Genomic DNA, 15,917 nt, shown 5'->3' with positions numbered 1-15,917 from the left:
AAGGTTTTGACTCCAGGCACTGAGGGCAACTGTCATATTTTTTTTTCTCTGACACCCGAATGGGAGTTGGCTGGGATCTGTCAAGCTTCAAGTTCTCACACATTTGGTAAATATTTAGGGTCTGACTCACCACTGAATCACTCCTGTTATTTTTTTTACTCTGTTCAGAGAAATGGCTCTGCCACTTAGATAACACCAACCCTCTGAGGTTCTCTCACTTTTTGTATTCTAGCATCTCATGGTCATGTGTGCCTGTCCTCACAGTACCACCTTCAGGATGGGGAGATGGCATCAGCCCTTGCTGGCAGAGGGACTCAGAAGCACACTGGTTGCAGGCACCCAAGTTCTTCTCTGACACAAAATCCAAAACTGGCCAAAATCTCCAGCCATCAGCTGGTGAGACCCCAGCTCCCTACTGTCTGGTGGGTCACACACCAGCTCCTGCTGCTGCCTGGGGGTCATTTTAGTAGCTGCACTGCTTGTATTGCTACACCGGAGAGAGCTTCTGTGGAAATCAAGAAGAGCACAATTCTCCCCAGAGATGACTGTGATCAATGTTTTGTACATACAGACCTCTGCTTTCATTGCAGGTGGAAGACAGCATGATGGATGTGTATGATTTCGTGTATGAGGAGGTGAGGAGGAACACCTCCAGCTTCAGGAGACATGAACTGACTGCCATCCATGAAGCAGTAAGTTGTCTTTTACCTGCAGGAGAAAACCTTGCCCTGGGGTATCTTCCTGAGGGTTTTGGCAGGCTGGGGCTGGCACCTGTGCTCTGTCTCGTGAATGCTGCAATGCCATTTTTCCTCAAGAAGTGAGTCCTCCAGCCTGCAGTGGAGTCTGCTCCTCCCTTCTTATTCTTCCTTACTCAGATCTGACCAACCAGATTACCAACAGGAACAAAGGGTCACCTCTCTGAGAATCACTGTGGTGCAAGATCTATAAAGCTTCTGCCCTGCAGCTGCCATGCTTTTTTCTGTCTCAGCAGCCCCTGTGACTTGCTCACTGTGGAACAAGAGTGTGGATATGCACCTCGTCAAGTAGAGAGGAAGAGGCAAGAATTCCACATAGTCCAGCAGTAGTATTTGCACATGTTTATTCCTATTTATCCTCAGGTTTGTGTCTGAGGAGTACCAGAGGCTACACAGCCTCTTATAGAACTGGAGACTGCTATCAGGCTCCCAAAAACCACTACCCAGGATGCTGTTGGTCTCTGTAGCTCAGCAGGTAGGCAAGGGTGGTTACCCAGAGCACAGGGAGGACACTTGGCCCCAAAGCCACAGGAGATGAGTGAGGATGTCCCCCACAGTGAGAAACTCCTGAGTCCCTGCTGAGTAAAGGAGATGCCATTCCCTCGCACAGCAGGGCTTGTTTGGGGAGTGAGTTCATGGCACACACAAGGCTGGATGAGGAGGTCAGCCCTGCTCAGCTGTTTCCAGACACCTCCCACACAACTCCCTGTATCCTTCTGTGTTTTCTTAAATCATAATAACAAGTACTTTTGAAAGCTGTTTCTATCTGTGCTTCTCAAAACACAAAGAGGTCAAATGTTCCTTTTTGCAGTGGTGATGGTGGCCCTCAGAGCCATACCCAGGCATGGAAGTGCTTGCTTTCAGGGTGGGGAGCAGCACTCCCAGAGTTCTATTTGACAAGGAGAACCAGACACAATGCCTGGTTTCACCAGTTGCTTATTTTCGTTGCCACTTTAATTGATGGAGAAGCAGTCTTTCTACTCCTGTTTGGTGTTTTGGGGTTTTTTTTCCCTTCTGCCAGAGCTCCAAACTGTCCAGTACACCACAGCTATAGGAAACCAGCTCCCCAATGGGTGTTGCTGGGAATCCTTTCGGCCCATAACAATCACTGGAAACATGAGTCTGTGCATCCCTGGGCTTTCTGGGGCAGCCACTGTGAGCACTAATATGACCATAGAGGAACGGCTTGGCCCCACTTCCAGGCAGCAGTCCTGGGGGAGCATGAGCAAGTTTGAGGCCAGATCCATCCACCTCCCCTGAATTCAGCTTGCATTGCTGCAGGTGTTGATTCCTACGTGCTTTGCTCCTTGCCCCCCTGGTTGGGTAGCCCTGCCTGGGGCAGCAGAGGCCTGTTACCAGCACCTCCTGCTGCAGCAGCTGGTAGCAAGGGGAGAGCCCTGGCAAGCAGCTGGTGAACTTCTCCCTCTCTTGCAGTTCCTTTGCTGTGGGAAGCACTCTCCTTTTGGGGACACAACTGATGTTCAGAGCGAGACATGCCCACCTGACCAAGTGCATGATGAAGGACAGGTAAGGGAAAGGATATTCTCCCACACCATAGTGGGGTAGTGCCTTTACTTTCTAGCTATCAAAACCTCACTGGTGCTAAAGTGTTAATGAGAATTGTGCTTTTTGATGGTTTGGGGTTGAAACAGGTTGGGATTTGTTTTGTTGGGGTTTTGTTATTTCAATCACACTGGGCAGAGTATGGCAGTAGTGCATTCAGCTCTGGGATCCACCACAGGAAGGACACTGACCTGGCGGAGCAATTCCAGAGGAGGCCACCAATATGATCAGAGGGATGGTGTATCTCTCCCACGAGGAATGGCTGAAAGGATTGCTTTTGTTCAGCCTGCAAAAGATATGGCATGGAGGTGACCTAATTGTGTCCTTCTAGAAAAGGAGAAAGATGGAGAGGTATTTTTATCAGGAGGATGTAATGACAAGGGGGAATGTCTTGAATCTGACAGTAGTTTTAGATTAAATATTAGGAAAAAATTATTTAATGTAAGGGTGGTGAGATACTGGCATAAGTTGCCAAGAGAATTTAGGAATTCCCCATCCCTGGAAGTGTTTAGGGCCAGGTGGGATGGAGCTCTGAGCAACCTGATCTAGGGAAAGGTGTCCCTGCCCATGGCTGGGGGGTTGGAACTGCATGGGATCTTTAAGGTCCCTTCCAACCCAAATCATTCTGTGATTGTGTGAATCAGGAGGAAGAGCCCTGGCGGATCAGCAGATCTCAGACCCACAGATGCAGTTTCCTTCACTGTTCTAGAATGCTTTCAAAATGCTTGTGTTTGCAGCCTGTCACTTCCCTCCAGCTTCCTGCTCATCTCCTGTGCTTGCAGAGAGTGTGAGATATCATAGGCATGTATCAGAGCACAAAAAAACCTGTTTGACTTTTCCACAGGACACTAATTTGTGACACTTAAAATGTGTTCCAGTTAACAGCAAATGTGGAATTTGATGTAATTCCTCTTTTCTCCAGGGCATTAAATAGGTATTAAAATGAGAAGGTCATGAAGCAGGGTGATGATGCCCAACAGTACCTTCCTCAAGTACGCTTCATTCTGGCTCCTTCAGGTTTCTCAATGAGGCTGCTGAAGAAGCCACAAGTATTAGACCGTTGTGCACTGAAGCTACAGCTCTCTCAGCATATCTATTGCACGATGATGTTTCTTCTGCCAGAGTGGCTAAAGCCACCAGCATCAATATATGGTGATTCTAGGAAAAACAAAACCACACCGCTGCAGCGGTACAAACACGTTGTCAGGTGAAGATGTCAAATGCTAGCAGCACACGTGATGCACAGGCGCACTTCAGCCCGCAGGGGCAGCGTTTCAGAGCACAGCCTCCAGGAATGTCACATCCCAGGGCAGGGTGGAACTCGGCTCAAAAAGCAGGAAGGGAGAGCAGAACAAAGCTGTGCACCGTATGGGCAATTCATTCCTCCCACTTAGTGGTCTGTTTCCCTCGCTTGGGAGCCGGAGAAGTGAGTGGGAGGATGTGCTTTGTGTGACACAGGAAACCGCAGAGTTTGGTGGCCACACTACATTCGCTCCTGGCTTTGAACGCTCTTTACTCGTTCTGCAAATCCCTTCATCAAGGGCATGTTCTTGCATTTCTGAAATGGCTGTCTTGGCAAACACCTCGGGGGTTTCTGTGGGGCCATTGCTATGCCTAAGGCTAATGTATATTAATGCTTGCAGCCCCTCGCAAAATCAAGCTGTTCATTAGTAACCTTGGGGAATGCATTTGGCATCACAGTGTGCTCTGCTTTTCTATCTTTCCATTTCCTTCTTTCCATTTTTCAGTGGGTGAAAAGAAAAAAGCTTTTGCTTTACCACACTTAAGCACACATCCTCCACGGTCCAAAATGCATCACACCAATAAAATTGTAGGTGTGTTGTAGTAACAGAAAAGGTACCACAGAGTTTGTCTTCCCAAGCTGCAGCAGCAGCAGAAGGGAGAACTGCCCAGTTGTGCAATGCTGCACCCCTTTCTTGTCTCCTTTTTGCTCTGAGGCTGTGGAAGTGCTGCTGTGGGGATAAAGCCCCCCACCAAGCTGCTGCTGTGCTGCAAGGGGTATTTGTTTCTCTCTTCCCAGGACTGCCTGCGAGAGATCCAGGACTTTCTGAAGAAGCACATGGACTTTGTCTTCTCACTCCTGGGCATCACCATTGGCTTAACGGTAACAGTGTCCTTTCACATTTTGGCCCTGAAAGGCAGGATCCAGTGAGGAAAAGGTATCTTAAATTAGCCCCCAGAAGCTAGAATTATGGGTGATTTTGGATGCTGGCAGCAGAGAAACAAGCAGTGGTGGACTCCACCGTGGAAATTGGGAAAGGATCAGGAATCTGGACAGGCTGATGGATCGAGGGGTTTTCCTGCAGAAGGAGGCTCGCTGCACAGTCTGTGTGCCCTAACAAGGCATGGCATCTGGGAGTGGGGAGCAGGATGCAGCAGCAGTTGCATTTCATCCATTCAGGCTTGCCTGTGTGACTTGTCCTGTGAGTGAGAGGCTGTGTCGCCTCGCTGGGGGCTTGTGGATTATGTAGGTTCAGCAGCAGTGGTAGAAAAGGAGATACACTAAAGCCTTCATATTTTAGCAAACTTGCTGCCTTCTAGATCAAGCTGGGAAGTTGCTTGTGCATCCAGAGCTGGAAGGTCTTGAAAGCTACTGAGCACTAGCAGTAGAGCTGGAGAGGTATGCAGAAGGGGAAGGTCTCATCTTATTAATGACCACTATATGAATCTGATGAAGAGCATCTCAGGCAATGTGTGGGTAACTCACAGCCTGATAAAAAGCAGGCTGCAAAGGAAAGGGGAAGAGTGTGTTGTCTGGGCTCCCAAGTTCTGTCTTTGAAGGAGTAACATGCAGAGCGGTGAAATCATCTTCAGATGATGGCTCATGTAGAAAGGCTCTGCAGTTAATTTGTGGGAGAACAAAAGAGAAGATTAAATGCTGCAAGAGAAGCATGTCTTTCAGTGGTGAGGGGACTCAGGGGCTGCATGGGGATGGTCTCTTTGGAGCTGGAGCAGACCACTAATTAAAACCAGTCTTCTTATTTCCCTACCCACTGCTTGGCAGAGGTGTATCACTGTAATTACCTGTCCACAAGGACTGTGAACATGTGGTGATGCACACCAGAAAATAGCATGTGCCAGGAGACTCTTTTCTCAATCATGAAGGCATGATATCACCATGATGTGATATCTCCATGCTGCTCCTCAGCTGGGATGACCTTTCTTGATTGAAAGTGTATTTGGAGATTGTTTTATACCTTGTGTCCACCTTAGCATATTTATGGATTAGAAGATTCTTCTCCATCTAAATAAAACCCAGAGGAACAAACTATTTCTATTTTATAGCAGTGAATTAGGAAAACCATCAGGCATTGCTATGAAGCTGTTAAATATAAAGTCATGTGTGAATATTTGGTGCCACTTTCCAATTTTTCTCAAGTATAGGGAGAATTTCACTGCAGCTATATTCAGATAAAAGCAGGAGCGCTTTTATAACAGATACACTCTTTTCACAGCTTGATGCTGTAGCCAGATAAGGCAGCTGTCTTTGAAGCCTGTGCTAGAGGAAATCTCACCGTGCAGTTCTCTATTGTGGTGGCAGGATGCAAGGGAAGCATGTAAAGAGAGCTGTAGCTGCTCTGATGTCACTGTCCCTCGGCCAACAATGCACACACATCCCTAGATCAAGCTGCAAGCAAAGGCATTAGCACATTAGGGCATACTTGAAGAAAGAGCCCATTGTTACAGCCCTCATTATCCTTCCCACAGCAGCCTTACCTTGGATATGTTGCTTGTGTTAATCCTGATGATACACCAGGCAGAGTATCACAATAGAGAGGAAGTACACTGTCCTCTGCATTTATAACTGTTTGGGGTTAGTTTAGGTGTTTGTCTGTTTGTTTTGTTGGGGTTTTTTCTTCAAACAAGACATGGATGTTATGGTTTTTTCTCCCTATGGTATCTTTACAAAAGACTACTATTATGAGAGAGGTATGTTTGTTTGCATAGAGCAATGTTCTGTGGCAGGAATTAAATCTGAATTTCCTGGTTTCATCTTATTTCTTGGGGCCAGGTTTGAGCTGTGCTATGCTAACTCCCATCAGATGTTTTAACCATGTGTTGCCTTTTTTTTTTAAACTTTTATGTCAGAAATAGTGTTCAGCACTTCACTGAAAACCAGCACTTCTCAGCAAAATGTGACAACAGGCAATATTTATGATTGCTTATTTGCACACATGGAGCATCATAATCAGTTACACACTTAATTGTATTCCTATCTTATTTATTTCCTTTTAGGTTTATGGGATGTTCCTAACTTCATTCCTCTGGTTCTCCATCCACTTCAGCAGCAACCTGTACCGGAAAGGCAAATACATCCTGCGAGAGAGGTAGAAAGCTGATGCCTGGGCATCCCTACCAGGCAGAGCCAGCTCTTGGCACAGGAAGATGTCTGAAGTCACCAACAAAATGCCCTGGGAAGGTATTGCATGGGGTCAGGTGGTGGGATATGTGTCACACATTTCCCTTTCCTGCACTACTACTGGGCTCAGAGATGCAGATTCCCTCGATGGGAGACATATGGGCTGTGGCTCCACAAGAAGGACACAAAGAGTTCTTTTCAACCAAATGGAGAGAAAAGCCCAGCAAAAATCACAGCATTAAACCAAACTTCTCTTGTGCTGTCATCTGAGCAGCTCCCTGTGACCCCCAAAGATGCCGTGTTTCTAGGAAGATGGCTTTGGATGGCAGCCCAGGATCAATGTTGCACTATCAGTAAACAAATGACAGGAAGTATGTCACCACTGATGGAAAATGTGCTCTCCCAGCCTGGACACTTGCAATGATTAACTTTGGGCATGTTTCTGATCATGCTACATAGGCATCCAATGACTGTCAGGTAGTTTTCCCGTTTTCAAATGTTGCCAAATTTATAGAGCTTTTGGTAGAGATCAGGACAAAAAGTCAGAAAGTAGTGAATGAGCTTTGAAACAACTGACCAACAGAAGGACATATGTCTGTTATTCCTCCTTGCTAATGCAATACAACCTTTTTTTTTAATTCTTAGGATTTTTAATTTCTTAGGATTTTTCAGCCTCCTCAATCTTGATGCCACATTGATTTCACAGGGGCTTGTTAAGCCACACCTGTGTCTAATTCTGGGCCCCTTAATTTAGGAAAGATGTTGACATACTCAAACACATTCAGAGACGGGCCAGAAGGCTGGTGAGGGGTCTAGAACACAAGGCCTGCAAAGAGTGGCTGAGGGAGCTGGGGTTCTTTAGCCTGGAAAAAAGGAGTCTTGGGGGGACCTTATTACTCTCTCCAACTTCCTGAAAGGAGGGTGTAGCCAGGTGGGGTTGGTCTCTTCTCCCAGGCAACCAGTGACAGGATGAGAGGACACAGTCTTAAGCTGTGCCAGGGGAAGCTTAGGCTAGACATTAGAGAAAAATTCTTCACAGAAGAAGGGATTGGGCATTGGAATGGCTGCCCAGGGAGGTGGTGGAGTCACCATCCTGGAAATGTTTAAAAAAAGACTGGACGTGGCACTCAGTGGCATGGTTTAGTTGATAAGGTGGTGTTAGGCCATAGGTTGAACTTGGTGATCTCCAAGGTCTTGTCCAGCCTGGCTGATTGTGTGATTCTGTGATTCTGTAACTTCCGGGCCCAGCTCTATGTTTATCAGGCTTTGCTAACCCACTGTGCTCATGTGCTGAAAGGACTTTGATATTACCCACACAAACAGAAGTTTAAATCTATTAAGAGACCAGGACTGATCTCCAGCCAGGTCAAACAATACAATGTCCAAGTCCACGTCCTTTTTACATCACTTTATCAATAATAAACAGAATTTGTAAAAGGCTGTCAGTCTAGCTGAAACAACAGCTCCCTAGTATGCTTTGCCCTCATGTTGAGGAGACAGAGCCACTTTTGAGCTGAAACCCATCATTGCAATATATGTAGCACCTGCTGTAAATTATACAGCTGTGTGAAATGTCTGTTGAACCAACAACAGCTTTCACTTCTCTTGTACATAGTGGGTTTTAGGCATGAAAAATTGTAAGTAGCAATTGTTTACTGAGATAAATATGGACAACCCTATGCTGATGTTCAGGACAAGTCCTGGCCCTCTGCCCGGGGCTGCTGCATGTACCAGAACAGCAGTATGGCCTACAGCACCTGGCTGGCATTTTAACCTGGGCTGCAAATGCCTTGCATTGGAAAGAGTTGTGTTGTGGAGGCCTGGGGGAGGGATGGCACTTCTCACTCCATGCCCTGGGAGCCAGCAGAGCTTCACTGTTGACTTCACTGGAAGCAGGATGAAGTTCAAACTGCCCCAGTGTATAATCAAGCTACCTTCTGGCAGTCACCAACACACCTCAGTCTGGCAGGGAACTGGGTATGATATGAACTTCCCAGTTTATGCACTTTCTAGTGGGGAAGTATTCACTTACACATGTATATGTATCATCACGTATATTGATCTCTGGACAGAGACAATCTCCCTTGTGAGCTCCAGCTGCTACTGTCAGGCTACTGCTACTGTTATTCCTCAGGCCAGCTGGCAGCTCATGTGACTCATGGTTGCTTCAATAAAGATGAATTTCTTGCAAAAGGCCATCATTCCTCCTCTTTTTTGTGCCATGCATGAAGCTGCCTGCATTGCTTGGGGGTTTACACCATGGGGGGACTCAGTAATTCTTTCAGTGCTGGGAAGAGATACTCCCCAGGCAGCTTGTGTTTCCAGTCCCAGCAGTGTGTTGGAGGGAGAGGATGGCCTTGGTCCTTTGGAGGAAAAGGAGCAGCTCATCAACCTTAGCCAGCTGATGGGCCAGGCTGGCACCTCTCAGGGAGTAATGCAAGCAGAGGCAGGAAAAATGCTTAAGGACATGTTTAAGCTGTAATGACCAGAGTATTTATATGGAAGAAATGTCTACAGTTTCACTTTTTTAAGGCTTAGGTAGTCAGGTCTTGCACACTGCTCTGCATTGGCTAGTTAACTGCTGATAATTCTACCATATCAAAAAACATCATGGACAAATTGGAGGAGTCAATGTCATCAGTGTGCGTTACCTGCTCAAGCCTCATCAACGGGTACAAAAAATCTCTGTTAAAGCATCACCACCAGGACTGCTGAAGCTTTAGGTGCTCCATCTTCCTGTCCGATCGGCTGTGTGTCTCTGTCGGACATGCGTAGGGTGGTTCGCGTGGGACGGTTCGCAGGCAGCCCGCGATGAACAGACGAGTCTGGACTCCTCTATAGTTCAGTCTTCAGGTTGTTTATTAAAGCTTATCTCTAAGGTTTTTGTTCTGCCCAGCCGAGATCTGACCAGCAAGGCAGCCACAAGCACTCTCTGCCCCTTTAGGGCGGTCGCACATTCTTATACTGATAATTGCGTATGTGATATTTACAATTTTTCTCCAATACCCATCACCTTTATTAAACAGTGCACCTTTAGTATGAACCAATCTAAAATGCACACATCACAGAGAAGATGGATGACAAGAAGAAGGAGAAAAGCCACGAGGTCGGGCCTGAATCCTCCATCTTGCCTCCATTAGACCCCCCTGTACCAAAATCTTAAAACCTATATTCTATTCTATAAAAACACCTGCCCTACACCATTCAAACCTCTGAAACTTCCATACCCTCATGCTTTGATAGCACGACCCTTGAAGGGTCAAAATCAAGCCACCAGGTGCCTTTGGCTACATTCCAGGACTTCTGAGCCCCCCAAGGAGTCTCCCTGGGACTCAGAGCATCCGAGGTGATGCGCTGAGTTCCCACATCTTCCCTGGTCAGTTTTTAATGTAAAGGCATAGTTGTGGACAGGAGTACCATATATGATGAAGGTATCTGCTTTTTCTGCTCCTGCAAATTGCAGAGGGATGTCATCACAGGGTGGCAGGAGCCCCTGCTGCTACACACAACTCAAGTCTGGGAGAAGAGTGTGTCCAGCCACTGGCCTTCTCATGAGCTTTATTCCCATTTCGCTGGCTGCTGGAGCTCCCCTGCAAGGAGCAGCACCTTCAACAAGGAGCTGACAGAGCCACGTCCAGTTGGACATGCTCTTCTCCCAGAGTTTGTGTTGTGTGTAGCAGCAGGGATGTGATGGCATCCCACTGTGATTTTCAGAAGCAGAAAAGCAGATACCTTCAGCTCCTTGATTTTTAGAAGCCCGTTACAGAAATGTGCAGTGTTAACATTTTGTTCACAGTTGTAGAAGTGGCAGCACCGAGGGATGGCTGGATGGAACCTGTGGGGTGGGTGAGTGTTAAACAGTGTTTTTACACCTCTGCCAACAAAAAAATCCCTGTCCTACAATGAACGTTTTTGCACTTACTAGTCCCTATTTTTCTGCTGGCTGGGGGCAGATTACAGCTCTAGTGTGACCAGGGCAAAACCCCAGGAACTTGCTGATAAGTGATGCCAAGATTACACAGTGTTGAGAAGAGTGAGAAAGAGATTTTGTTGGGAGAAGAGCATGGAGCTGAGCACTGGGGATGCAAGCCAGCAGCCAGACAAGGAAACACCTGCAGAGCAGTGAGCCTTCCTGGGGCTTGCTCTAAAGGAAGCTGTTTGTTATAAGCATGTCAACACTTACACTCTGCTAGGAAAGAAATCCTATTTATGTAGGCATATGTGGGAGAAAAAAAAACTGGAATTTTAAGACCAAAGCTGCAAAGTTAAATATTTAATTGTGAATTGGCTCCAGCTACTCGTCAATTAAGTTGCAGCAACTATCAGTTATTTCCACTAAGATCATCTGGGCACTTGCAATCTGCCTCTCTCTGAGCATGCATTAGCTTCTGCTCATGAGTTACTTTTTTCCTTTTACTTTAGACAAGCTCCCAGCTCTACCTGAGGAACAGGAAGAGGGACCAGCATAAGGCCAAGTTGCTGTGGCCTGTGTGGCCACCTTTGGGGCTGCCTATAAGCCTGTGGGGCCGGGCAGCATCAGCCCAAAGGAGCAGCAAGCACCTTTTGTGCTGCTCTCCACCTTTCACTGCCCTTGCACTGCTCAGGCACTGCTCTGCCAACAGGGGCATTAAAAGGGGCATTAAATTCCATAGAGACCCTACATGGGTCTCTACCATATGCTCGTGGCTGGACTGACCACAGCTTGCTTATGAGCCAGAGGAGCTTTTCCAGCTTTTCCACTCACTCTGCTGGCAGTGGATGATGCTTAGATGATGCTTAGAGCACTTGTGGAGAGCACTGGTTAAATTATACAGTAACTCTCAATGGAGATTTGGTGGTGAGGAGAGTGAGAATCTTTCAACCTTGTGGTGTGCTGTCTTGACTCCAAACCAGTTTGCTATTTCCTGCCCTTTTGACCATGTGTTTGAGAGTTCCTACTATCCTTGAAATACAACTTCCTCATGCAGCAGCCCCTTCACTATGCAGCATGGATTGATGCCTGCAGCATGCTCCTAGAGAAGACACTGCTGAGCAAGTCCTTGCAAAGCCTTAGAAGCTGGCGAATCTGGGTGGACCCTTGCAGTGCTGGAGTGTAAGCAAGCCAACTCCTGCCAAGGTAAAGCTGTGTTTATAAGCTGCAGACACACAAAATATTTTTGGAAGTAACAGTTGATAGACACATGTTTTTCTAACCAGGTGCAGAAGTAATGTGTTTGGAAAAGCAGCTGGCTATAATTCTCCTCTAGAAATTCAGCCAGAGGTGGAAGATGCCCCACACAGATCTTGGCCAGCACAGCTGAAAGTAGTTGAGGTCAGAAGCTGCTGTGAATACACAGTTAGATCACACACATCCTGCAACTTTCACATGAAGTGTCATTGCAGCTCTCTCTGTTGGTAAAATGCAGCTGGGGAGAAAAGTGATCTATTTCTGAACTGTGTAGTTCTTCTTCTGGGAGAAGGAGCAACTGGCAGCAAGAATCAAACCTGTCCACTGAGAGATATAACAATGTGTGGTACAGAGGGAAGAACCTGGGGGGAAAGAGGGAGAAATCTTGGAGGCTGTTTTGGAAAAACACTGGCTTTGTGTGTATTTTGCAGCTTTTGTCCAGAGCTATCAAACCCATAAGTGACTGCAGACCTTCTGGTGTACCCACTTCACTCCCCACCATGCCATCCCTCTCACCACCAGCACAAAGCTACTGCTACCTTCATCACCTGGCATTTGGGGGTCCCTCAAACAGATTTATACCTGGAGGCAACCTGCATATCTACCCCTGCCAGGAAGGTCAAGGGGAAAAATCCACCTCTGTATCTGGAAGGGATATATGTGGTAGATGTTCAGCTTGTAAGGAAGTGGCACATATTGGGAGAAATATGTTCAGACAAGCCTGGAGGTGCCCAATAACTGCTAAATCCCTGCTGTCTTCCAGTTGCTGTTCCCTTAGACTCCAGCAAGCAAAGAAGAAAGGTCCTTCCCAGCATTTCTTGGAGGAAGATGCATATCCCTGTGTTGCTCACCCTGGAGTCACTGGCAATCAGCTAGCTGGGTTGTTTATATTGTCCCAAAACAGAATCCCCCAACTCCCCTCAGCATCACTGAGTGCTATTGTTTAACCCCTGTGTGCAGCAGCTTGCTCACGGACGTGGTTTCTTTTTAGCCCTGTTACATCAGCAATAAACTATTCCAGTCTTTATTCACCTACTAATGAATTATACATTGATTATACAATAAGAGCTTTCTGCATTGAAGGGCTGGGCTCTGGCACCTCCCAAAGCACAGCTCAGCCCAGCTGTGACTCAGTCTTCTCTGATGCTCTGAGAAAAATGAATGTTCACTTTCTGGGCTCATGAGCTAAGAAGAGAGAGCTTCTGCTTGGATAGGAAGCCTGCCTGGGTTTTCACTCCCTCGGCTGGAGCTGCAGCAGGAGGTGATGCTGTCCTTCCCCCACCACTTATATAACCTGACCTATCACCATAGATACATTGACATAAATATTTAAAGATGGCAGAGAGACAGGTCAGGCAGATGGGAACCATTTGTTGAGTTTATTAGAAACAGAAAGTTCAGGCTCAGCTACAGGTCTCTGCTTGCTGCATCCCTCTCCCCTGAGGCTGCAAGGCAAGTGCAACCCCCTGCACTGTCACAGAGCTTCGACTCAGCTTATAGAGATGGGCATGGGAGTTTTTGGATAAGCAGGCACCATCCTCTCCTGCTGGGGCACAGAAAAGGTATTCTGAAAATGTCCCCTTAGACTTGGGGATTAGATTCCTCATATTGTTTTTTCTCTATTCAAAATAAAGGTGTTGGCTGGCTCCCCAGGGGTGTAGATAGGTCTCTTCTGAGGTGATGGAGCTCCAGAGGCCAGTGCATACACTGCAGTTTGCCTCTGCTCAAGTCTCTTCCTTGAAACACAGCATTGTGGGGTGTTGGCTGGCAAGGAAGTTACCCCTGAGTGCTCTGGGACTGTTAACCTCCCACAGAACAAATTCCTGAGTTTCTTATCATGCATCTCCAAAATGTCCTATTTAAAGATCTTTGGTAATGCTGCTGGTTTTTTGTTTTTGTTTATTTGTTTGGTTGGTTTTTTACCATCAGAGGTAAATTGAAAACTCAGGCTATTTCTGCAGTATTTTGCAATAAAAATAAGAAGTGGTGGTTAAAAGCTAACTAGGACCTCACTAGCAAAATGATGTGCATTTTATTCCCATGGTTTATCCATCAGTTTTGAGCTGGCTAAGGAGGGCAGAGGGATTGCCATGCAAGCCTAAAGCATGCAGCCAGAGTATGACATCAGCAGCCATCCTGTGGATAAGGGATTCCCCTCTCCTCTCCTGGATCTCCTGGAGACCCTCAGTAGGTGTTTAGAGCCTGCCTTGATGGTCATCAGTTCATGTCCTGGTTGCCAGCTCTTCAGGTCCGTGGAAGAGCAGGGTGTCTGTCCTCTCCCCTCATCCCCCTCCCCCACTTTTTATAAAACAAAAGGGATTTTAAGGGGAAGCTGCTGGAAGGCAGGTGGGCACCTCTGTGGGATAATCAGGCAGAAAGCCCCAGGGGTTGTGTTTGCTGAGTCCTGCTGGTGAGGGATGTTCTGCTAAACTGGGACTGGGAGGCAGCGTCTGCTCTAACAGACCCTGGTGAGTCACACCCCGAGGTGCCAAAACCCACAGGCATGTGACTGGCTTTTATAAACAGGTTCACAAAAAACCCCAACAACCAAGCCAAACAGACAGAATAAAACACTGCAAGTGCCTCCCCTCTCAGCTGCTTCACTCTGCCTGCAAACCCAATTGCAGAAGCACATTCAAACAGCCCCTTGGGGATGGGTTTATTTTTTTAATTTGGCATTTGGCGGATTTTTTGAAAAAACATTTTTAGAGGTTGGTGGTTTTTTGTTCTGGTTTTTTTTTTTCCTTTCAGGGATGAAAGGCTTGGGGGGAGGTAGGTAGCTTCCTCACAGCCCTGCCTGCAGCTGGCTGCTCTGTGAACGACTTCAAGCCCTGAGCACTTGAACCAGCTTTTCCTCCTGAAGAGGGAAGTCATCAGCTCTATTCATAGCACTCACACTCAATACTGGCATGTGACACCCAGACACGAACTGAATTTTTGCAAATTAGCTTTACTTATTTATAAAGAGCTGGTAAAGCCACTGAGAGCCTTGGAAAGGTAGTTGTGGTACTTTATAGAGTATGCAGCAAGTAATGAGGTTTGAGAAATGAGTATGAAACATGAGAAATGAGTGTACAACACCTGAAATCACACATAGTCCTGCAAAACAGTGTCTGTTATCTTGTCACTGCTATGGTGATGGTATTTTTCTTCGGTACCTAAAGGCCAAAGTTTTCAAATATACCCAGCTGAGCTGCTTAAAATAAAAACAAGAAAAGACAAAGCTTGAATTACTTTTCCACTTCCAACTTTTGGAGAAGACTCTTGGCATGGCCAGTTTAAACTCAGTAGGCTTTAGGGTGTAACTGGGAGCTTCTTGTTGTAGGAGATGGTGGGACTGTGCCCCTGCCACAGCTGTCCCTGAGCAAAATGTGCTCCAACAGCACCCTAAGGAAGCTTCCAGAAACAGAACTCTGTTGGCTTCAAACCAAATTGTTGCCTAATACAATTTTTGGAGAATACAAAAAAGTTTATTTCTTGTTTTCCATTTTCCTTCACTCCCCAACTTAGGAGGAAAAAAGGGTAGAAAGCAAGAAAAGAAAAGCCACAGTGGGGGGGATAAAAAAACACACACAAAAAAAAGCAATCCTAAGCTCCCTGGAAGCAGTTGCAATGCCAGTCTTGTGGCAGTGATTGCATTGCTCTCCAGTGCACAAAAGTTGATTTGAAAGTCATTTTCCCTCATAGGTGGTAGGGCTGCTGCTGCTGAAGGCCTTACTTCTGCTGGTTCCTTCCTGTCCCACTCAAAGACTCTCCAAGCAGCATCTCTGAGAGTTTTTCTGGGAGCAGCTGCCTAAGTGCATGAGAAGATTCTTGGTTCAAACAGTCTCCTGTTTTCGACTTCTTTTTCTTTTCTTTTCTTTTCTGTTCTTTGCTATTCTGTTCTTTGGGGTCTGTTCTTTGCTTTTCTTTCTTTTCTTTTCTTTTGCTTTTCTTTTCTTTTCGGTTCTTTCTTTTCTTTTCTTTTCTTTTCTTTTCTTTTCTTTTCTTTTCTTTTCTTTTCTTTTCTTTTCTTTTCTTTTCTTTTCTTTCTCTTCTTTTTTTTCCTCTT

General features: G+C 46.4%; 1 protein-coding gene across 2 annotated transcripts in view; it reads left to right on the top strand.

Moving 5' to 3' along the window:
* The window catches only part of TSPAN32 (tetraspanin 32), a 37,996-nt gene extending 29,110 nt beyond the window's left edge, over window positions 1-8,886 (top strand). For both annotated transcript variants that reach the window (XM_009102197.4, XM_050975680.1), the window contains 4 exons: window positions 591-692; window positions 2,190-2,282; window positions 4,360-4,443; window positions 6,576-8,886. In XM_009102197.4, coding sequence (XP_009100445.1) covers window positions 591-692; window positions 2,190-2,282; window positions 4,360-4,443; window positions 6,576-6,671 — 375 coding nt within the window. In that variant the 3' untranslated portion in view covers window positions 6,672-8,886. The remainder of the gene's footprint in view (window positions 1-590; window positions 693-2,189; window positions 2,283-4,359; window positions 4,444-6,575) is intronic.
* Window positions 8,887-15,917: the final 7,031 nt, after the last annotated feature.

This window comes from Serinus canaria, chromosome 5 (genome assembly GCF_022539315.1).
Source record: "Serinus canaria isolate serCan28SL12 chromosome 5, serCan2020, whole genome shotgun sequence".
Taxonomy (NCBI): Eukaryota; Metazoa; Chordata; class Aves; order Passeriformes; family Fringillidae; genus Serinus; species Serinus canaria.
Note: the sequence above shows the minus strand (reverse complement) of the source record. Positions and strands in the feature narration are given on the sequence as shown.